This window comes from Helicoverpa zea, chromosome 14, assembly GCF_022581195.2.
Source record: "Helicoverpa zea isolate HzStark_Cry1AcR chromosome 14, ilHelZeax1.1, whole genome shotgun sequence".
Lineage (NCBI taxonomy): Eukaryota > Metazoa > Arthropoda > Insecta > Lepidoptera > Noctuidae > Helicoverpa > Helicoverpa zea.
In genome coordinates, this window is record NC_061465.1 from 9,967,006 (window position 1) to 9,992,536 (window position 25,531).

Here is a 25,531-nt window from a genome sequence, read left to right on the forward strand (position 1 = left end):
ACCTCCGCTTTTTGGGAAGTCGGTTAAAAATAAGTCGGCGGCGGCCATCTTTCCATCTTGGACCAGCTTTCGATGAACAGCGAACTATTTACCCCTTCAAACAATAAAATCGTCATAAAATTTTGCGATAACTACACCTAACTACGGCTCTCGTCAAATAGCTTTGCCGCTCAGTTAAAAAGTTGGAAATAACGAATCGCCATTAAGTTTGGCAGATCTACAGGAATCCTGCACATAAAACACCCGAAGAATAAGTCTTCATTTGCCGTCTTCAGAAACCCTAAAAACCGAAGATTTTTTTTATTCCGGCTACAACGTATTTTCTACCACTGATTTTCTAGCATTTTTTTCAAAATAAATTAAGTCATTTTACTTTTCCTAATTTATTTTCAGATTATGGTAAGTATACAAAAGTGCAATTTAGTAATATTATAATATCAAATAATATAAAATTATTAAATCGATTCTTTATTTTAACGAATCGGATCATTCGATGCAAAACTTCTATCACCGTCGCCATCTTGTCTATGCGTCTTCAAATTTAAAAAAAACAACTAATGTAAACAAACATGGCGAGTTCGATCAGAATTCCCGGTAATTACGATTGGATTTTAAAAAGGTATATTTCTAACGGGATGCTAAATATGAAAGGTTTGAATGCGTAATAATAATTTAAATTTATTTAGTTATTTTATTTAGTACTCACAAATGTGGTTTGATTGGAAAGAAAATAAATATGAGCGTAAATAATTAGGAAAGTGTATGACTGATTCGCAGACCCCAATTGGGGTCTAAACCGAGCTTACGGTGACATTGATGTTCAGACCCCGATTGGGGTCCGCTACGGATTTGACGGTTAAAAACTATCTTTGACACATCCTCTGATCTTTCTTAGGCCCACCAAAATTAATTCTTTTTTTTAATCTGTGTCTAAATATAACCTTCTTTCAATTTCAGGTAGAAAACCGGCCAGTTAGAAAAACGATGTGTTTAAAAAGTGAAGTGTTGAGTGTTCTAGAATATCGTTTGTGAAGTGTGAGTGACCATGACGTCATATCCGGAGCATTTCAACGATACCGTGGTGAAGGTGGTGGATGAAGGGTTTCCACTCCTCATGCCGAGGTGGGGGTATGTGGTCTCCGCATTTGTGCTGTTCCTCATTGGATTTTTTGGGTTCTTCCTGAATCTGATGGTTATATTACTCATGTTTAAGGATCGACAGGTGAGCAAACTTGTTTTATTTATTTTATTTGTGGAACCAAAGTAGTGTTAATTTTTGTGATTGTTACTTAAGTATCGGGTGATGTTATTTTATTTATTTATGTTAGGAAACTTGGAGTTATATGAACTTGATAATCAAATACGCAAAATTTAATAATCAAATTCAAAAGAAAAAAACGAGTCCATTGTAAGTGAAAGAATCAGATATTCAGCACACAAAAAACTTGCACAAAAGGGGATAAGTTCACAAATAAACTTATATTCAAACCATAAACTATGTACAATCTCGAAGAAAACTCTGACCTTTTCCATCTTAGTGACACTTTCAGTGTTACCATAATAAGTTGGCAAATAGCCCGAATCGATCTACCAGATGTGGCTGTAAATATTTAACAGCTGCGATTTAGATCATACTGGTTACCAATATTTATAATGTATGTAGTGTTAGCTACGAATTATATATTAGGTAGGTATATATTGTATAGTGAAATGGGTATACATTAGGTATACATGGTATGTAACTCCCATACATTTACCCTGGTAAATGGGAAAATAAAGTTGGTGACTTTTTTGAAATGCGAAGATACGTTTAATGTTGGCTATCTTTTTGTTGTTCAATATTAAAATTAATTTAGTTTATTGGTCTAATCGTTATGTCGTGTTTGCACACATTTTTTTCACTTTTGAGTTAAAAGGATATGAGGAATTATACATAATATTTGCCCAAAGAAACTATAGTTACAACAACGTATTTTTATTATTGTTATGGGAAACAAATTAATTGCGTGAGGTTATTCAATTGCTATAGAAGCAAACTATCATTATTATGTTTTGTGGCATTTCTGATAATTTTATGTCAACGAGCTAACTTTGCATCGCATCAAACACTTCTTGGTAGAAAGTGGAAGACAAAAGCGCAACCTCCCTGGCTTCCCTTTGCAGCTGGGTAAGGAATCTGTAAGGAATTCCAATTTTGAGGAAGCAACTATTTACCGTCATCTTTGTAGACTAGTCACTGTATTATGTCGAATTCTTTATAATGTCACTCATTTTGTATCGCTGTAATTTTGTTTAATAGGAAAAAACAAGACTTGTTAGGCTATCGTTATCATAATTTCAGAGACTTTATATTTAATTATGAGTATAATTAGGTATAGCTTCTTTAGTTCTCAAGCAGTTCAACTTTAAAACTCAACTTTCCTTTGTTTCTAGTCATTATAAAATACCTTCTTATACATGTGATGGACGTCACTAATTTTATCTTTATAAAAATGAAACATAATGATTATTTAAAACAAATAAAAAGGCCTGTCTGTCCCCCATTTTCTTATCAATACCCCGATTCAAACTGAGTACCCGATTGGCTGTCACCAACAGATAACGCCGTTGACATTTAAGTCGCGATACCAATACTGAGGAATGAGATATTGTTCCATTCAGAGAAACCTGTGACTGACAACCATTGTTACTGTAATTAATTCTCCTGGAGAAGCTACGGAGAATAAAGTGCTGCATTCACTGCACTGGCAATAAAATACGAGTAGGTATCCTATCTGCGCTGTCACACGAGTAGATTTTCTGGAAGCTATTGACGACTATGTAGCTGTGTCGCGCGAGAATTCTTGGTATCGCTACGCACGACAAAAAATGTGCTTATGTAGAGTTATTCCCAATTTGTCATTAGTACCGATTGGTCACCAACTATTTTTTCCATACACCAAATCCCGATTGGTCATTCGAGCAAAATAAATAATTTAATATTTAAATTTTTAGTTCCGATTCGTCACCCGCATAAAATTTCACGTATCAGAGTACCGTCAGAAATAAAAGTGTTAGAAGAAATTTTAAATGAAAAACTTCAATGTAGGTAAAGGTTTTAATAGCTCTCATATAAATATAATAAAATTTACATTACAACACAGGTGAAGACAACATGGGCTTTTTATAAACCCGAAAATGTGACTCGATACTTTTTGTACCGGTAACAAAAGTACCAGGGGCCCATAACTAGCAAAGAGATTGTATACATAAAAATATTCATAAACTAGCCGTTCCCCGCGGTTTTACCCGCGTCAAGTTATGCTACCCTGGTACATAGTGAGCAGTTGCATCGAAATTTCGTTATTGGTATATTTATACTCCGGTGAATTATGCTGTCCTAGTACTTTACTTTTGTGGTTCTGCGGCATTCCGTAAGTTGGTTTTTGTCTCACACTCCCGTCACTCCCATCCCGGGAATGTTACTCGCAATTTTTCCTTATTTGCTCACCGTTTAGACCTACCCTGGACTACGACAAACATTTTAAAACCAAAATCAGCTCAATCGGCCCAGCCGTTCCCGAGTTTTAATCAGACTAACGAACAACAATTTATATAGGTATACAATTTAATTAACAAACATAATTTGAATGTAGTCTGCAGTTGTGTTGTAAATACTGCAGTTTTTCTTTTAAATTGGTCCTTGTTCGGTTAAACAGAACGTTTCAGTTCAATTATCTTCTTAAACTTCTTGTTCTTACTATCCATACACTTCTTCCTCCGAGCCTTTTTCCCAAACTGTGTTGGGGTCGGCTTCCAGTCTAACCGGATGTAGCTGAGTACCAGTGCTTTACTATCCATACACAATTGAGAAAATATATTTATTTTATTTATGTATACCTATGTGCTTAAGCTAATACCGATAATAGTAAATAGGTACTTACACAAAACAATAGAAACCGGACCATACTTTGCCCCTTCTATATATTGTCTCTTTCTAGAAAATAAAAGGCTTCTTTTTTATTACCTGATTTTATATACCGGGATTTTCAAAAAATTGGTTCACATTCATGAAATACAATTCATCGACATGGTGTAAATTGGTATGTTTATCTACAATTAGGAAAAAAACGTAAAATCCTGACACTCTTGACTGCTATACTCCTGTAAGTTATGCGGTCCTAGTACACGGTGGGCAGTTCCATGGACACTCGTTGATTGGTATATTATATACTTACTAAAGTTCGGCCATTCAGAGAATGCGTTCCTGACACGTCGCGATTGAACTGACGACGTAACTTTGCAATGGCGTTGCAGTTACGATAAAAATATTTTTGCTGGTTGTTTACCGTTTTAACAATTGAGGAGCATTAAAACAACATTATTATATCAATAATCAATGAATGTTATAATTCAGTCAGTTCAATCGCGACGTGTCAGGAACGCATTCTCTGAATGGCCGAACTTAGCTGTTGCCCGCAACTTCGTCTGCGTGGGCAATATAGAATAGTCAAAATACTACTTATCCCGTAGGTGCATTCTTTCACGTGACAGTATAATTAGGATTAGCACTTAGCAGTCGCATAGATTCATTGATCAAGGTTGTGTTGTGGATGTGACCATTTATCTAAAAAAAGAAGTAAAGTTTGTGACGTTGTGAATATCTCTGGATCTAGTCAGCCAATTTGGAAAATTATTACGTATGGTGCGTAAGTAATTTTCACAGGAAACAGCTATAATCTATGTCTATATGCTTTGAGTCTGACAAAGCTGTCATTTGTACATTTTCTGCAGCTGCTGCGACTAATCAGAAGCCAGAAAGTCTGTCAGTCTTACCATGGATATCGTCTTGTGTAGTTGACTGGATTGAAGATAGGTAGATAGGTAGTCACTCCAAGCAAAATATTGGTACTCAAACAGATTCGGTGACTGGAAGCCAACACCAACATAGTTGGGGAATAGCTGGATGGATGATAAAATGAGTCATCATCATCAGCAGGCGCATAGGGTAGGATAGTTTCACTTACTCACTATGGTAAGGCTGACCCCACAGTAGGCGTGCGTGATCCTCGGGCGTGTGAGTAGCGCGAGCGCGCTGCGTGAACGTCGCGTTTTGCTGCCCTGCGGCATGTGTGAAGAGTGCAAGCGACGCGCTCGCGGCGAGCACGCGGCGCTCGAGTTGCGTTCTTACCCCTTCGCCCGCTATCTCCGTCGCCCGCTAAACGCCTTAGCAGTTAAACGTCAAGGAGAGCGGCGCGTGCGCGCCGCGAACGCGCTGCAAATGGCGCAGGGCAGCAAAACGCGACGCTCACGCAACGCGCTCGCGACGCACGCGCGGCGCCCGCGCTACTCACACGCCCGAGGATCGCGCACGCCTAATGTGGTGGCCTAAGCCGGGACTCCACCGAAATGTTTGCATTAGTTCACGAATAGGCAAAATGTACGTATCTGTGCGAGTCCACTTCATGTGTTCGTACTTGAAACCTGCAGTTTTGCCAAGATTTTCAAAATGTACGCTCGCAATTTGCCATTTCTTGGTGGAGCCAGCAAATCAAAAGAAACATAAGTGTTGTATACTGTGCGTCACTACCGCACACCGGGAAAATTTCGCTCTTGCGGAGGACGTTTATATACCATATTTTGTGTCACACGTAAACAGGACGACAGTAAGTATCCACCGAAACACTTTCAAAGATCTGATGAACAAATAAATCAGACCTTTTTTTTTTTTTTTATCGACGTAAAATCATCAAATGACCCCTCCCGCTGTGGGTTAGCAGCGGTGAGGGAGTGTCAGACTCTTACTGACTAAAATCGTCGTGTTCCGTCATAGGCCTTTTATGTACCAGGGCCGCGGTATCTCTTTCGAACAACCCGCAGCCCCGGCAGGCCTTGGCCCTGCTGGGCCCCGCTGGGGTTGCTGACATCTCTTTGAGGAGCGCGTGGAACAACGCGCGCCGTCGACACGGGTCTGTCGTCTAGAAAGACAGAGGGACGATGAGCCACCCGAACTCACCGCCCACAGACCCACGCCTACGGTGGCCGGGAGTCATCTCGCGACACCCGGCGCCCATGGTGTCTACCTGGTCCAGCGCGGCGGCCGGGATGAGAGGTGCGAACTCTCTGGCGTTCCGCCTCCTCCTTCTCGAGCATGACCGCTTCGCAGAAGGAGGCGACGGCATCCCATTCCCTCTCGCCCCGGACCATGGCCTGAACCAGGGCCGGACGCGAGAGGTCGCCGCCGCCCAAAGCCTCAACGAGGACCCGGCGGTGCCCCTCCCATGCGGGGCACACCTGGACTGTGTGGTCCACCGTGTCCTCGGGGCTGTCCGCACAATGGTGACACCCGGGCGCCTCCTCACGACCGATGCGGTGCAGGTACCTCCCGAAACAACCGTGTCCGGTGAGGACCTGCGTCATGCGGTACGTGAGGGCGCCGTGACTCCTCCCGAGCCACTCCTCAAAGAGGGGACTTACCGCCACGATGGTGGCGTGCCCTGCACTGGGTTGCGACAGTCGCTCCCTCCAGGCCACCATGAGATCGCACCGGAGCTCCGCCCGCTGCGCGACAACTTGCCGCGGCAACGGGGTTTCTCCCCGGCGCTGAGCCTCCTCGCGCCAGTCGTACAGGCGCAAGAAGACCCTCGCCTCCAGATCCCACGGTGGCAGTCCAGCAAGTAGGCCAGCTGCTTCGCGGGAAATCGTGCGGTACCCCCGGATTAGCCTAATGGCTATCACCCTTTGGGGCACGTTCAAGTAGTGTAAAGCCCGCGGCCGTACCGAACGTGCCCATACCGGGGCCCCGTAAAGGGCCATGGACCGCATGACCCCCGCGTAGAGTCTGCGGCAGGGGGCGTTTGGGCCGCCCAGGTTGGGCAGGAGCCGCTTGAGTGCAGCACCTGCCTTCTCCAGTTTGGGGCCCAAACGACGGAAATGCTCAACGAAGTTCCACCGGCCGTCGAGGACGAGTCCCAGGTATTTCATCGCCCTCTCGACGCCGATGGTAACCCCCCCCCACCGTGACCTGGGAGCCTGAAGAAATAAATCAGACCTGACTTGGTCACCTGGGGCCAATCAGAGCTCTATGAAGCGATCATACGCTTTGGCTCCTACTGTTATTGTGGTTTCTGAAAATTTAATCACCTCATTCAACAATGAATGTAATTCTGATGGTACTATTAAGAACACTTGCTTAGCGCAGAAGCTGACGTTAGCAGGTCAAGTCTTTTGACTTCTCGAATAGGATACCATTGGTTTTTGTGCAATGCACACCTGCAATGCATTCTGGATTAAGATAGGATATAGGTGGATAGGATTTGCAACAGAGAACAATTCTGTCTTTGTGATTAAATGACATCAAACGTAGTTTTATATAAAAGGTGTTTTTTTAGACTTGGCTCGGGTCTTACTGAGACTGTTCGTAATCGTGAACAGTGTATTTGCGATTAGAAGTTGAAAGTAAACATGATGTTGATGCATAAAGTATTTTACGTGTGTATGGTATTAAATCGAGAAAGCTCCCATTTCTTATCTGCACTTTGTATCTGGGCTTGTTTTTAAAGCTACAGAATCCTACATTACCTACCTCACGCTTAGCAGCGCTTGCGAGAGATAGATCCTCATTTCTTCTAGGATTAAGTTTACATATTTTGCATCAGAAAAAATAATTAAGGTCTACTTAATACAACCCCAGCGGGGCCCAGCAGGGCCAAGGCCTGCCGGGGCTGCGGGTTGTTCGAAAGAGATACCGCGGCCCTGGCACACAAAAGGCCTATGACGGAACACGACGGTTTTTAGTCAGTAAGGGTCGGTTCATATCTGACGGAAAATGCGTCGAGCGTATCGTAAATGTATGATTGACGTACTAACGCATCATCGGTTAGGTGTGAATGATTGAATGTTTTATCGTATATTTGTCTGTTTTGGCGTTACGCGATCGAAAATACGCGACGTATGTACCCTAAGAGTCTGACACTCCCTCACCGCTGCTAACCCACAGCGGGAGGGGTCATTTGATGATTTTTGACGTCGGAAAAAAAAAGGTCTACTTAATACTACTCACTCAAAGTAATTTGTTTTAAGGCCACCACATTAGTGGAAGATAAGCTAAACTATGTTTATGAAAAAATCCTGATATGAACTCCATCTGTAACTTTAAATGATAATTAATTGTTCCACTAAAGTCATCATTTTTGACATAATGTTCAAAAAATAATTTAGATGGCACCGTTTTAAATTTGGCTGAGAACTATTAATTTTCCTTTCATCAAGGTAATAATTATAGTTGGATTTTGATGTGGCACGGCAAACTGACAAACATTATTGAAATGTCTATCGAAAAATTACACTTCATGTTAAAATATGGTGAATTACGGAAAATACACAACTCCATCTGTTGAAATAATAATCCTCTATAAAGAATGTATGGTTAATATTGTCATTTACCACCTCGCTCCTTTGACAAATTGATGGTGTATTTTATTTACCACAGATGGAGCTACTTTAACCCTGGCTAAACAAAATTTTCATTTTTTTTTTCTTCCGAAGTTACTTATAAAGGTGTGATTTTCTGTGTAAAGATTAATAATAGGCCGATCAACTAATATAAGTACAACATTCAAATGTACAGTTTTGACAAATAGATTGCGTGTCGCAATATTTTATATCTTGAATTCACAAAATTAATCATATCTTTTGATAGAGTGAATCGATTTCGATGAAACAAAAACTAAGTAATACCCCAAGTTACGTAGAATTTTTGTACATAAGCATTGTCTGCATTTAATTCGTAGATTTTACGTGAATCGCGAACAAACAAACAGATAAACAGACAAACAGACAAAAATGACAAAAATGATGGAAATGGGTTCTGTTAGTTATCCTTTAACATGCTGGCTATTTTTTTTGTCAATTTCTTCAATGTACAAAAATTACTTTTCTACAGATTTATTATATGTATAGATCTGATTTATGCGATCCTGGTATTTTGGTTTTGGCCGTGCGTTGTGTGACGCCGTTGAAATCGCGATTTTATTAATAGTGTCTTGCCATAATCGGAAAAAACAAAACCAACATAAATAAAAAAAAACATATTACAATATTGTAAAGCTTATCTTGTTGACAGTACTTTTTACAAAATAAAGTACGGATGACCAATTGGGACTAAGCAAAATAAAATATTTTATTGAATGACAAACTGGGACACGTTTTTTATGGATGCCAAATCACTAAAATGACGAATCGGGCATAACTCCTTATGTAAGCACTGCTAGGCACTAGGTAATATTATTAATACGATAGTATGTTTGTTTATAAATATAAGCTAAGCTAAGCTGCTTCTAATTCGAGGGCAGATTGTAGTTCATTCGGAACGTGCACCAAGACACGGGCATAACTTAGCACTGCATACGAAACGGGTTAAAATACTTACCTGATATAATATATGACCTAAAAGATTTGATTTGTTTTAATAGTTTTACAGCCAGTTTCTTCATCAAAAGTTAAAGCCAAAGTAAAAGTCAAAGTAATGACTAAAGTTAAAGTAACGGTTAAATTCAATTTTTCTATGAATTTTGCTGTCACTTTAGCCTTGAAAAAACAAATGTGACCGTTACTTTAACTTTAGACATTACTTTAACTTTAACTTTTGATGAAAAAACTGGCCGTTAATGTTTTAAAATTTTTAATTGTGAGCAATTCAATATACAAATAGTGGGTATGTCTAATGGCAAATAATAATATACTTTTAACTATTTGCCGTTGCTGAATGGAATTTATTTATTTAATGCATTAAACAACGCAGGTAGCCCGTGAAATAACTGCTTTTGAACGGATGGGACATATTGTTGGCAAACGGGAACAGGTGGCCGAAAACTTTTCGTGGGACAACCACAAACAGGCGCGTTAGTTACGCATGATTTAAATAACAATAAATATATAAACAAGCTCGATATCTATCTTATATCTTTATATCAACATTCATAGTGAGATCACTATGAATGCTGTTACTTCCTAACTATAGCCTTTTATATCGGGGCCAGCTTCCAATCTAATTGGATGAAGCTAAGTATCAACCAGTGTTTTACAAGCACGATATTTTAGTCTATATGTTTTATCTCACAAAATCGGGTGAGCCATATTACATGCACATTGTTTTTGAAGTCATAAGCTCATAGGATCGCTTGGTACTGTTCGAGTCACTGAATCGTACATAGGCAATATGCACGTAGAAATATGGCTGAATCTGAATGTGAGATAAAACATTTAAACGATATAATCAAAGCTGCGCTCTCTGCGAACCGTTTCCCCTGAGACTACAGAAAGTAAAGTTTGCTGAAAGTGAAAGAGTGTGTTGATAGATCGCAGATACAGCCATCGGGAATTATTAATGACCAGAGCAAAGTTTACAGTCTCCAACTAGTTGGTCTTTGAACATTTTTGAAGAGTTTACTTTGTGAACTTTAGTGAGTAGTGTTTACAGAGAATTGCACTTCAAATGTATCTTTGTTTGAAAATAGTTGATGGTCTTCTATCTATCTTCTCAATATAATATCTATCGATTGTTTTGCTCACTGGATATAAGAATTTGACATTATGTAGGTAGGTACTTGTATGGGGTAAACACAAATGGGGTAAATACCTCTTTCATTGTATTATTTGTGTTTTAGAATATTTTAATGTTTGTTTTTTTTTTATCTTTAATTGTTTACTATTTAACCCGTGTTCCAATTTCAAATGTTTAATTTAATTCATTTGTTCATGTAAGTTCATGTGTTGTTTCATTTAATATTGTTTAACTTTCTTTGATTTTAACTTTGAAGATGATGTATGCATGATGTGTTCTCCATAACTGAAGGAGCACAAAACTTTAAATAACTTTTTATAATTATGCATGTAATGCTAAGCCTTTCCTTTGTTGGAGTTCCTTTTAAATAAAATAAAATATCAAAGGAATATCTTTAGCGAAAAAAGATAGGTATAATATTGGGAAGACGTTATCGAGTAAGTATAAATAGCAAAAAGTATCTATAAATAAACATTTAAGTTTACCAAAAATCGTTAAAAGTAAGTCAGCCGTTAAAAATCGAATTTTATTTAATAACTTTGAAAATATGATCCTGGTTAACTTTTAATCGGTTTATCGACGGCCAATTAATAACTTTGGCAATGTTCCATATCAACATATTTTACAAGAAACATTGTTTGTTTAGGGTTTATTACAGCTTATGTGAACACGAGTCTTGTAGGAAAATATGGTTTTTATACTTGTTTAATTATATTGATATTACCGCCCGCGGCTTCGCCCGTGTAGAGTTCGGTTATATCGCGTTTCCAAGAGAATTCTTCAAAAGTCCGGGATAAAAACTATCCTATGTTCTTTCTCAAGGTCAACTCTATCTCTTTACCAAATTTTATTCAAATTAGTTCAGTGGTTTAGACGTGAAAGCGTAACAGACAGAAAGACAGACAGACAGAGTTACTTTCGCATTTAGAGTTATAATATTAGTAGGGATGTAATTGATATATGCCAAAACCCCGCCTTAATTTTTTACAAGTTGGTCATTCCTTACGGGACGAAGCCTGAAAGTCTGATAACCAGTTACGAAGGGGTGTCATGTTGTACAGGTAACTGGGTCGAAGAGATCAAATAGGTAATCGCTTCATGAGCTGCATCCGATCAGACTTAAAGTTGCCTGAACGTAGACATAATTTAGAAACAAAAGACTGCGTATTTGCTCTATAAGTAATAACATCGCTGTAAAAGGTATCATTTTCTTCCGCTGGAAACTAGACGTTATATTAATGACATATGTATGTTATTGAATATCGCTAATAGTACAGTTGATTGTCCTGAACTTTTAGCGAACTTATCGTTAAAAACAAACATGGGTGGACTCCGTCAGCGGCCACTGTTACAGGCACCTTTTGCAACGACAAACTACAGACGTAATAATTTTCTACTAAGGGCAGCTCGGAGCTTTAACGCAATACCACTAGATTTGAATATAGATCTGTTTTGCACAAGTGCAGGCACAGCAAGGCGTTTGCTGGCCAAATCTTTTTTCGATGCGTAAAATATTATGTTATTATCTATTGTATGCGATTGTATGCCATTGAGTCTTCAGTGTACTTATTGTATGTTAGCTTACCTATATGTGGGGGCTTGTTATTAGCAATGTGTTAAACTATTGTTACCATCTTGTCGTGTTATTAGCCTGTAAGCCTTCCTAGAATAAATAAATAAAATAAATAAATAAAATAAAATAAAATTCAATGATTTATTGAGACGATATCGTTCACCTAATGTAACTTCAGTAAGTCTTCTAAACATTATTTGAATGGTAAAGCCACAACGCCGCAACCTTACCTACTAATATTACAAATTGGTACAGTGAACTGCACATTAGTGGTAACTGTCATGCACCTTAACTCAATAGTCATAAGTACGATTTTCCTATAACACTATTACCACTGACCTGAAGTTGACTGTACATCGTAATGAAATAAAATCACCTTCAAATTGCAACGATTTCGAAACAATTGCATATACACCTACGGCGTATGTATAAAATACTTAAGAACTGACTTTATGGTGGACCTAAACCAGTAAGTTCTACCCCTAACTACTTTAGACCAAGTTGGAACGTAAAATCTTGCTTTAAGAGCATGGAACACAAATTGCAGTAGTTCCAGATTTTTCTCTCATGTGGAAGCTTAAGAGATTAATTTAAATAGAGCGTTTTTTGCAAAAAGATATCGGTGTAGCGAAATTTTTTCGAATTTTTAACGGAATAGCTGGTAGAACGTTATTTATTTGATTCTCTTTATTCAAAACTGGAATATAGTTGGTTTAAAGTAATTAATATTTATTTGATGTCTGTTTGCAGAAAGCTTGATAAAAATCCATAACATTCGAAAACCTATATTGATTCTTTATAGTCTGTCAAATCATTCCCCAAAAGAAAAACGATAAAAAATAAAGGTAAAAAATCACTTCATCCTTACCAAATTTAGGTAGGCAAAGACAAAAATTCCGAGAACAAAAAAAAAGGTACCTCTTTCAAAAACCTTACTAGAATTTTATGTCTTCCATTTGTCAGACGACCGTGGTCTTATAATGAAAAGCTCGTTTTAATCACTACTGCTAATGAATTTGACTTGCTCCGTTATTGTGACTTCCACGCTGGTCTAACGTTTAAAATCTTGACTTTTGAGCTTGAAGTACTAAATTGGATTCCCGGAGATATTTCCTGGAATTTCTATTTGAGGCCAATTAATGATAGATTATAATTGGTCTGCTCCAATAAAGGTAATTGAATATTTAGCTAGCTACAAGTTATTGCATTATGCTATCTTAAAAATACCTATAACTAAGAAATACAAAAAAAAATCTAAACTTATAAAAGGAAGTCGTGTTCGTCATGCTATCTGTAACTCATGAAAGAGTGAACCCATTTGGTTGAAAATTGGTAGAGAAGTAGCCTATAACCAGGAGAAGGACATAGGGTACTTTTAATCCCAGCCGGGTAAAGAAAGAATTTAACTCGGGAAATGGGTGAAACCGCGGGGATCAACTAGTCTAAAATAAATGACTGAATCCAGAAAAATCAAACTTAACTTAACCGTTAAAATGTTTAACATAGAAAACCCCACGTAATAAACATTTCACATATCGACAGTTTATTGGAAAATGCGAACATTCCTGATCCATTGAATGTACGAACAAAAGGGGTAGAAGCATTCAATCGCGTTCCGTTTTACAAGATATTGGAAGAGCTCATAAATAAAAATAAAATGTGAAGGAACGCGTTAATATGGTGAATGTTACGTTCTAGTTTTTACTGGGACTGTTGCTTTATAAGTTGCACGAAGTAGTCTAAATAAAGTCTTTGAATGAATATTCGTTTTTATTAACTACACATACTTTGTAATTTGTAGCATTTATAAAAAATCAACATGATTGTGTTCTGACACTGCATAAATTGTATTCGTGATGTTATAAAATTAAATAATGTCCGTATATTTTGCGGAAGAAGACAAAAAAATAATAGAAATTAAATTTTAATAAAATACTTCATGATTAAGAGCTTGAAGTAAATACGCGCTAATTCTATTGAACAATAGAAAATCTAAATGGCGGATTGCACAATGTCATCTCCTTGTCTCTGGTAAGTCAAAAGATCTGTAAAATTGGATTACTGGCGCGAAAAGAAATTGACATTAGAATAAAAAAAAGAACGTTACATAAGTTTATTATATTGTACGTACAAAATGAAACGAAAATTACGCCAACAGTTACGCTAGTCGTATTTCTCAAAGGATTGAAATATAATTCGTCCCTCTTAAAGCCTTACACAATCTATTTAAATTGGAGGATTAAAGGGCACCTAGGATTTGGATAAAGGTCCTTAATGATGGCAATTTAAGTTGCAGACATTTTTCGGATACAATTTCGAACCTACATTTTATACAAAAATTAGTAAATTAGGAATGATACAAAGCTTTTTACACTGGTTTGAATATTTACACAGCGCTTTCAAAGCAGCTTATTTTCCGTACGGTTTTTTAAAAACCTAACGCGGTTTTCTTTAGAACCGATAGTTGTCAATTGTTTGTTGCGGCTTGGAAAACCCGAGCAGAAAATCCATTTGTATGAGCGTTGTTCGGAGATTATTTTTATAGTTAGTTCTAGCTGCTATTATTTTTCTAATCGTTACAGTTACTAGAAAAAATACCAAAAACTTAAATGACAAGAAAGTATTTATTGGAACATGACCCAAACAAGAGGAACGTAAACATGCTCTTTGTGTCGTGACCCTGTCCTCGACAAACGCAGTTTAAGTAAGTTTGTTTGAGAGTTCAGCAATTTCCGTGACAAAGTTTACGTAAAGACGAGTGTGCCTTTGGAAGTGAACAATTTTTTTATAGTCGACAGCCGAAGAAGGGTTCTGAATTTTTGTATGTTTTAACAGACTGGGAAATTTTAATTATTTAAAAAATCTGACTCCTACAACCCTGACTTGTGGGAGCACTCTAAGTATCGAGAGGTGTGGAGCCGAGATGGGGAGGCCTTTGCCCAGCAGTGGGACAATAAAAGCTAAGAAAAAAAACTGAATATTAACAGCTATAAGCCTAAATACTTGCCTAAGTAACAAAATTATAATGATATAACATTTGAGTACTAGTAAAACTTAATGTCGAAGTTAGTTTCTTTTGTCAACTATTTCAAACTTGTACAGATCGCATACAAAGCTCTGACCACCTCTGAAATAATTGGCTATATCTACATAATTTCAAGCGAAAATCAGATATTGGCATTTTCTTAAAACTTCGATAGTAGGTAGGTCTAAAATCGTGGCAGATTGTTTAGCACGACTGTGCCTCACAAATCCAACATATCAAGTGATTTATGTCTGAGACGCGCATCGAACGATATTTTGAATAGAATGATATTCCGAATACATACGTGCTTTACAGTCTATGCTCGAATATCGTATATCCGATATATCTAAAGGTATTTTCAGGGTAAGATTTCAAAGTTTAACATATGCCTATGTATTGTTCCAATGCGGAGAGAATTCCTTATTTTTCTTCCTGTCTGAGTGAGTTGAGAAATTCTTGGAATTTCAGTTTTAAATACCCCATTTATAGAGAAAGTCTATGAGCTACATTTTATCTTTATTTGCAGAGTAATTCTCACAGGACCAGGGTGAAACCGCTGGCGGGAGACAGTAGGAACATTATTGTCATAGACCTCAAAATTATCTAAGCTGTCCAATTATTTAGATTCCCTCACTATGTTATAATTTTATTTACGGAGAACACGCAGCAATTGACCTAAGTCCCAAGGTTCCACTGATGTCATTTCCACCAACGAATAATATCAAATATTATATTTTACCGTGAATCATTCATCATCATCATCATCATCATTATCAGCCTATCGCAGTCCACTGCTGGGCATAGGCCTCTCCAAGTGCACGCTACTGAGATCGATTTTCGGCTTTAATCATTAGGTACAAACAAATGAAAACACACAATCGCATTAAAATATTAGTCAGAATCAGTTAATTCGTTTCCAAACAATTCAATATTTAACAGAATCTCATTGTTTATTCACAAATAGATTTGGGCCTTATCGACAATATTAGTTCTAATTGTTTAGTGGTCGGCCCAATATTACTGCCATCGACAATCATTTCGAAACGACCGAATTCCCATCAGTTATAATTACCTATACATAGATTTGTTTTCCTTAACAGTTAAATGATTTGAAGACGCTTTTGTTATTACTATTAAATTGGGTTCCGACTAAATATTATATAGTTTGATCATTTTTTTTTAACGACGTCAAAAATCATCAAATGACCCCTCACGCTGTGGGTTAGCAGCGGTGAGGGAGTGTCAGACTCTTACTCACAAAGATTCATCATCACTATCATACTTCTGGCCTTATCCCAATTTTATTTGGGTTTGGCACATCATGTTTTCTCCTTCCATACTCTTTTATCTGCCGTTATACCACAAGTAACATTATTTTTAGCTATATCGACTTTCACACAATCCATCCATTGTTTCTTTGGTCGTCCCCTTCTACTACATTCATTCACATTCACAAGGATCCACTAAATTGAATCCTGAACATGTCCAAACGTGACTAGGAATCAAGTAAACCTTTTTCTAAAACAAATTCAATTGTCCTAACTTGCGTAGATATAACGGATCACTTGGAAACGTTACAAAGTTCTTGCTTTGTTCGGAAATCAATCAGGCAAACCAAAGTGGGTTATTTCCAACTTTGTACCGTTCTTATTTGTGTATTGGGCTTTCAAATAACTGTTATTTTAACATTTTTCCTCGCTATTTATGTAAGTATATCGCTGGTATTTTTAAAGTTGCTAGGCAGATAACTATTTTGGTACCAACAACAGAGACGAGGCCATTTTTGGCCGCCATTAGTGTCTCGAAATATAATAGGCATGTTTAGACTAGCACATCTAAGTTATTAAAGAAACTAGCGTCATAACGACAGTACCTAGTGGAAAATCGAGGTTCTTGACATGTGGCTAGCTTCTGCCCGGGGTTTCATACGTGTCCCGTGAGATCTCTCTGATCAAAGTTGGTATGAATTTTTGTGGGTACATAGGTAGTACATAGGTTCCTGAACATTTAAGTGAAGTGAGTGAAGACTTTGGTCTATTTATATAATTTCAAAGCATTAAAAACCATCAATTTTTAAACTTGAAACAATTTGAAAAATAAAAATATCTTAACAATAGCATGCTTGTTATAAATTCAATAGTGGTGCGTCACAAATGCAATACGTAGAGTATAAATTGAATCAGGATGCGAATCGGATGTTATCAGACTACCCTCCGTAGGCGTATTAGATCATGTGTGTACCTTGTTAGTATAAACTTGTAAAGTAGTTTATCTAGGTAGGGAACGTTGTTATATTTATACACTTTTGAGTGTATTTATATCAGTAAAATTGTGTAGGTGCTTTAATGTTGTGCAGATTTTATCAAGGACACGGGAGGATCGCGTAGATATGTGTATGTAACACCATAAGGCATGCGAGACGAGCAAAAGATTCCTCAAGATATAACAAACACCCTAAAGTTCTACGAGTCACGATACGGTGGATACCTAGGGGTATCAATTCAAATATTATTTGATTAGTATAGCCATGTATTTATCTGATAATACGGGTACCCTTAAATGAGCCCCAAAGTGTGTCGCGGCTGCTGGAGCACTAAGCTAAAGGCGTCTTAAAACCATATTTACGTAAAAAATAAAGATGCTTCAACTTATTCCAAACCTACACTTATGAAGAACAAACAAACAAAAACAATTTTGCCTTTTGTTATTAAGTAGATTTCCTCCCAAACAATTCAATGTCCGAAGTAAATATTCCCAGACCGCCGTAAATTTTCCATCACGCCTCACCGCGTTTTATAAGCATAATGTTAAAATACTTTTATTTACTTAACAAGGTGCAATGACCCTAGAATGTAAAAATGTGTTTATCTATGTATATCTATAGTGAGATAATATGTGATCATTTTTTGTTGATTCGTGCAATAAAAGCTACTGAATCCATTTGAAAAAAAAAACACGTTGGAAGGCTACACTCTTCCCGAGTAACATAGGCGTTTACGTTTTTTTTCGGAAGGAGCCGTAGTTCCCTCGGGACGCTGGTGAAACTGCGGGAAATCGGCTAGTATATTGTTTGGAACAGGGTACCAGGGTCGAGATCAAGACCAACTTGTGGGCCGCTGGTTTTCAGCATCAATAGTGCACTTTACTCATCAGTCTATCGACAAGAAATTAATAGCCAAAAAGTTTAATTTATTACTAATTTTCTATCGTAACTGCTGAAATATTCCTTCTAAAACACTGGGTAAAACTCTGTAATAAAATGTTTTTGTCTACGACACTTTAATTAACTTTAACTAGAGATTTAGGTCAAGTTTCTCTGCTGAAGGGTGAACTGGAATGAGATAAGTTAAAGCTATAAAAACCGACCAAAATGAGAAAAGTGATAACACTCAGTTCTGTCACTTATGAGTAGGTAGGTATATACATATTTATATATACCTAGAATCCTAGATGTATCACGCAGTATCGCCCGTTCTGTGAAAGAACGACTTAAATATCCTCCGAGCCTTTTTCCCAATCATGTTGGGGTCGGCTTCCAGTCTAACCGGATTCAGCTGAGTACCAGTGCTTTACAAGAAGCGACTGCCTATCTGACCTCCTCAACCCAGTAACCCGGGCAACCCGATACCCCTTGGTTAGACTGGTGTCAGACTTACTGGCTTCTGACTACCCGTAACGACTGCCAAGGATGTTCAATGACAGCCGGGACCTACAGTTTAACGTGCCATCCGAAACACAGTCAATGATGTCTAAGATATACTTAGAAAGTACATACAAACTTAGAAAAGTTGCATTGGTACTTGCCTGACCTGGGATCGAACCCGCGCCCTCATACTTGAGAGGTTGGTCCTTTACCCACTAGGCCACCACGACTACCTGTGAAAGAACGACTTAACACACCGAATAACAAGTAACTTATAGCTTTCCTCTTTAAATGAGCTAGTAACAGAAACGTATTTAATTTTTGAATCCTTACTATTCTGAAACAACCCGTTCTCATACATCCGAAAAACAAACAACTTTCAGCCTTTCTCTATAACGTCGTCTTAGAATGAAAACCTCGGAAATGCATTTTTTCTCAATATTTTTTTATTGCATTTCTTGGAAGATAATCGTAAAAAATATGGAATACTAATCCTTATCCTGAAAAATGCATTTTTTCTCAATATTTTTTTATTGCATTTCTTGGAAGATAATCGTAAAAAATATGAAAAGTTATCTCTTGCACTTACGAGGTTTTCACTCTAAGGCGTCGATAAGCGTGTTATCTCTAACAATAAAGATATTTTTTTTTATAATTGGACCAGACCTATAGTACCAATGTAACTTTTCTAAGTTTGTATGTACTTTCTAAGTAGAGGTATATCTTAGACACTGAAACAATGACTGTGTTTCGGATTGCACGTTAAACTGTAGGTCCCGGCTGTCATTGAACATCCTTGACAGTCGTCAGAAGCCAGTAAGTCTGACACCAGCCTAACCAAGGGGTATGTGGTTGCCCGGGTAACTGGGTTGAGGAGGTCAGGCAGGGCAGTCGCTTCTTGTAAAGCACTGGTTCTCAGCTGAATCCGATTAGACTGGAAGCCGACCCCCAACATAGTTGGGAAAAAGGCTCAGAGGATGATGATGGACCAGACCTATTGTTTCTTAGATTAAGACAATCTTCCAAACCAACAAACTCTTTAGCTTTGTTCTTAATATAGAAACGCGAGTAAACAAAACATTCATACATTTACATGTATATTGTTATGCCAAAAATAACTGTCACAGTTATTGGAATATTTAACCCTCTGGCTCATATAAATATTTTTAATATGCAAAATCTATTTTGAAAAGCAACCCACACTGGCCTAAATATTCTCGTACTATTAATAGGCTATTAGTTTGAAGTTTCGGCTAACTTACTGAACATAAATATTAAGCAGATATATAGGGTAGAAATATATTTTTTTATACTTGTAGTTATAGCTTGCCTTTAGGTTACGAAAGCATATAATTGAGATGATGAAGAAAATACTATAAGTCGGTACCTTATAATAGTTTCTGCACCACACCTTTTTTTTAACAACGTCAAAAATCATCAAATGAGTCCCGCTGTGAGTTAGTAACGGTGAGGGAGTGTCAGACTCTTACTGACTAAAAACCGTCGTGTTCCGTCCTAGGCCTTTTATGTACCAGGGCCGCGGTATCTCTTTCGAACAATCCCGCAGCCCAGCAATAACCCCGGCATTCTGTACCACACTTGAGTAAGCATTAGAACTTAAAAAAAAGTGGTAAAACGTGGTATCCTGAGTTGTACATAAGGAAGGTGGATGATAATGATGACATAATAGAGGGTAGTACTATCTGCAAGTTTATCAATACAATTATTCATGACGTAACAAAAGTTGATTCACAGTCCACTTGAACTTAAATTAAACATATTACCCATTTAATCGAATACCCATTATACAGTTACACCATTATTCCTTCAAACTTGCTACCAAATGAATGGTAAAGTCTATTTATCGTCACGTTATCAATACTGGCACGTTTCACCAACACGTTTCTAACCACTACAGTTTCTTCTGTAGGCAATAAACGTGTCAAATAGAAACCTGAGGTTCCGTACTGATGTAAGGTTGAATATTGATTTTTATTTTGTAGGTAATAAGGATAAAAATAGCTTGGAAAGGCTTGAGATTGGAGTTGAGTGGTAACCCGTTCTTGGGAATTTGAAGGTGCGTTTAAATAGCCGCTTTAAGAGGCTTTAAAAATACGACTGGGGTAGGTCATTTTCATGATTTGGTATAATTTTGTCCAGATGTCGGCTATTCATGAAGGAAAGCCGTTTTCCCGCGGTTTTATTCAAGTCCCATAGGAACTATATTTAGGAACTGCTAGGTTTTTGGAAAGTACGAAATTTTCTACATCAATAAAAATTACACGAAATGTTTACACTTTTTTCATTTGCCATATTTTTTACTCGAGTTTCAATTATTGTATACTAAAACCTTCATTCATGGTGTAATGATAATATAATCAAAACTGCATGAATATGCTTTCAATAGTTATTGAGTTTATCGCGAACAGGCCAGACAGACGAAGTTTATCTAATTTATTTTTTTAATATAATATAAAAGTGTGGAAATGTTTTTAATTTTCTTCCAAAATAAAGACGAGGGTCCCAAATTAGATGTTTTGTTTTAGAATACAATAACTTCTTCTATATTGTTCAGATATAAACCACAATACTGCAAGATGAAAAACAAAAGATACAGATTAAAAATCGCAAAGCATACAATAACAAAAAAGAATGGTAATTGCCGACCGAATAGATATACCGACAACAAAAGGTGTATTTTTTTAAATACAGATCATTGTTCCCGATACTAATACTAGGTTTTTGCTGCGGTTTCACTCGTGTCAAATTGCTTTCTAACCAGTTCAGTCTTGGCGTGACAACATGTGGGACACAACTTGGAGGGGTATTGGGTTGCCTGGGTAACTGGGTTGAGGGGGTCAGATAGGGCAGTCGCTCCTTGTAAAACACTGGCACTCAGCTACATCCGGTGAGACTGGAAGCCGACCCCAACATAGTTGGAAAAAGGGCTCGGAGGATGATACATTTGTACATACATACATTTGAGTTTCTATATGCCTAATACGCAAAAAGTTCAGAACAGATTTTGAAAAAAAAAATACACTGTACGAGCAAAATAACATATGAGCTACTCTTCATCCGGGTACAGGAGTCTCGAGACATGAAAAAAACCGCGAGGAACCGCTAGTCACAGGATTTGACTTTCAGCAACCCAACAGGGATTAGACATAAATATTGTACAAGTCCTTTAATTTCAAGTTTGATTAAAATCAAAAGTCAACTTCAATTGTTTATCTTTTGTAGCAATCAGCTCTTTTTGAAACACGTAGGTGTACTACATAACTTTTTATTTCATATACTGCTAAGCCAAGTGAAGCGTGAAATAGTATCAGGCAAACCCACTCATCTGTTTATGATTATAATTTGTATTTTAGAAACTGCTGTCGTAGCCATTCTTATTTGAAATTCTAATTTTTAACCCCCGACGCAAAAACGACGGGGTGTTATAAGTTTGACGTGTCTGTGTGTGTGTGTGTGTGTGTGTGTATGTGGCATCGTAGCTCCCAAACGGATGATCCGATTGTAATGCGGTTTTTTTGTTTGAAAGGAATGTCATTCGGGAGTGTTCTTAGCTATGTTTGGTGGAAATCGGTTCAGGTCTTCAAGGTCATCAGCTCGTTTGTTAGGTGTGATAGGAATGTTACACGCTCCAGTAACTTGCAAGTATATGTAGGATCTGAAATTTGAAATACTAATGTCTTCTGGAACCACTGAGCTGGTCTGCTGATAGGACACGAAGATAGGAGACGTAACCCTGAACTGCTTCTTAGTAAACCCATCGAGTTTGGGCTCGTTAAATTTGTCTTGACGAGTTCTCTTCATGTTTCTGATTGACGAGAACCTGATGCTGGAAATGGGATGTGGCGGATGAAACCCTGGAATGCCGGAATGAAACGGATAAACCGATTTATATTTTTGCTGAAAATCTAGAATGACCAAAGGTTAATCTTTGTTGTTTCTCAATCTGTGCAATTCTCCCAGAGCCCCAGAGAGTTTGTCATGAGGATTGTTAAGCAGCTTCTTTTGGCCGAGATCGCATATAGCGACCCCAGATTAAAATAAAAGAAATTAAATGAAAGAAGGAAAAATTAAGGAGTTCCTTCAAAAAGCATGAAATAAAATTAAATTATAAATTTTAAAAAACCCCCGACCCAAAAAAAGCACGCAATTATTATGGCAAAAGGTTAAAAACGCTAAACCCTATAAAAAACAAAAAATAACTTTTAACACTACGTAAGTACCAACTAAAACATGTCAGACTAAACTAAATTTTGACGTGTCGGGGGACCGCTTTTTACTTTTAGAAATACTTACATAAATCAAATGATACCTACCTAATTACAACATTCGTATAAAAAAAAACACGTAACTAAACAAAATTATATAAAAAGTAATAAGAAGTATATGTAATGTAGTATAGTTCGGCCATTCAGAGAATGCGTTCCTGACACGTCGCGATTGAACTGACGACGTAACTTTGCAATGGCGTTGCAGTTACGATAAAAATATTTTTGCTGGTTGTTTACCGTTTTAACAATTGAGGAGCATTAAAACAACATTATTATATCAATAATCAATGAATGTAGTTACGTCGTCAGTTCAATCGCGACGTGTCAGGAACGCATTCTCTGAATGGCCGAACTATAGTATATAATTACTTCTAACGTTAGGCTAATAAATTAGAGCGGTCCCTCGACACAACAAAATTTAGTTTAGTCTGACATGCTTTAGTTGGTACTTACGTAGTGTTAAAAGTTATTTTTTGTTTTTTATAGGGTTTAGCGTTTTTAACCTTTTGCCATAATAATTGCGTGCTTTTTTTGGGTCGGGGGTTTTTTTAAATTTATAATTTAATGTATATTATGGTAATCATTTCAGTTTAATGCTCTCTCTCTTTCGTAAGATTTTTCAACAAGACCAAACACTGCTAAGATACGATGTTCTATCATGAAGTTGCTAGTTTTCATGACGCTACATTCCTTGAAAGATGGTTAAATAGCTACATACATATATCATCTGCGTAGCCTTTTCGCAGTTATGTTGTTTTACGAGGAGCGACCGCCTTTCTAACCTCCTCAACCCAGTTACCTGCGCAACCCAATATCCCTTGGTAATACTGGTTGTCAGACTTTCTGGCTTCCATCCGTAAGGACTGCCAAAGTTATTCACGTGTTAGTGTTGGCCATCGCTGAAAACCAGCGCCGCGACTCTGTCTCGCATAGGGTCGCTGCTTATGCTGAGCGAGGGCCATTTCGCGTGATTGTGACCCATATTTTTCTCTTACCTTATTCTTCTATTTTTTGTTTTCATGTTTTTTTTTAAGTATATTCGCTTCTGTTTGTGTCCTATATGCGCCATGAACGCGAATAAACGCTTTTTTGATTTTATTGTTTTTTTTTGTTCAAATGACAGTTACATACAGGACCTAATAAAAGTGTATCAAAAATAGAGTTTTTGCGTATTCGCCGTTATTTGCATGAACGTGTTTTTGCATGTTTGTGAGAACTTTTGATTGAAAGCTTGTTATTTGTTTGTCAATAGTGATCTCTCTCGATATATCGATAAAACTGCGTTGAAACTAGACCCTTGTTTTTCAGCACTTTTGAATGTATTTGCTATTGTTTGATACGCTATTAACTAAAAGCATAGTTTCATATTTATACTGGTCGATTCTGCAATATGCAGGATGGAGAAGTTCGTGATTTCTAACGTTCTGTTCGTGGAATAGTTTTCTCGTTTATGCAGCCGAAATACTGATGAATTGTTTACGAAAAAGTTTTCCTGTTACTGGAACATACATTTAACAGTAACAGTAATGCCTTTTCTTCACACACGTTTTATTAGGTCTCGTGAAAAAGAAGTATGTAGGCACGGTGGTCAGTGTTTTATGATGAGTTACGAAAAAAACCTGTCCAGAGCGCTGAAAGTTAAGTTAGCAGTCTTTAAATCAACAGTAACAGTATTTATGTACTTATTTCAAAAAAATAACTAAACCAAAGTCTGTATGGCCATAATATTCAACTTACTTCCACGATTTTTTTTTTCAATTTAAGTTAAAAGTAATAAAGTAATAATATACAAATTCATCTCCCAGATGACTAAAGGCAAATTTAATTCACCTGCTCTACCTACATACACTTGTTTTTAAACACTTAAAACTCGGAAAGTCAGAATTATTCCTCGTGTTAGTTAAAGGTAGGAGTGCACTGAGGTATTCCATAAAAAAAATATCGGTACGCGTTGATATGATGTCCACCTAGCCGATTACCAGACACGGCGGCTGTTCTCATAAAAGGCGATCAGCCACATAATAGTGCACAAGTGCACTCACTACTCCTTCACTCTCATAGCCCGATGGGACGGCAATCCGACACGACCGGAGAGAGACGCATCTGATTCACGAGTGAATCAATCACCAACTTCCAGCCTTTGATCTACTTTGTGAAAGTTTCTAAAACCCACCTTCGTAAATTGTGATTTACCTTATAAGGGTGGTCTCAGTAAGAAAAGAATCCACGAACTGCAATGAACTGGGATTTACCTGGATCCATATACATGCTGTTACTGAACTGACTTTACTGATAAAAGGAAAAAGCATTTCCTTGTAAAATGCTGTGGTAGACCACTGGAACTTATGTTTATGTCTTGTATCTCCGTATGTATGACATGTACCTTTCTATGTTAATAATATTCCTTCTTGTTTTGTGATTATTTCCTGAGGCCGACATGTCGTATTCCTTTTATCAT

The 25,531-nt window shown here is 37.4% G+C and overlaps 1 protein-coding gene across 1 annotated transcript in view; it reads left to right on the top strand.

Annotated features, from left to right (window-relative positions):
- The first annotated feature begins 989 nt into the window (after positions 1-989).
- LOC124636330 (parapinopsin-like) overlaps positions 990-25,531 on the top strand; it is a 77,766-nt gene continuing 53,224 nt past the window's right edge. The window contains exon 1 of the mRNA XM_047172384.1: positions 990-1,222. Coding sequence (XP_047028340.1) covers positions 1,046-1,222 — 177 coding nt within the window. The 5' untranslated portion in view covers positions 990-1,045. The remainder of the gene's footprint in view (positions 1,223-25,531) is intronic.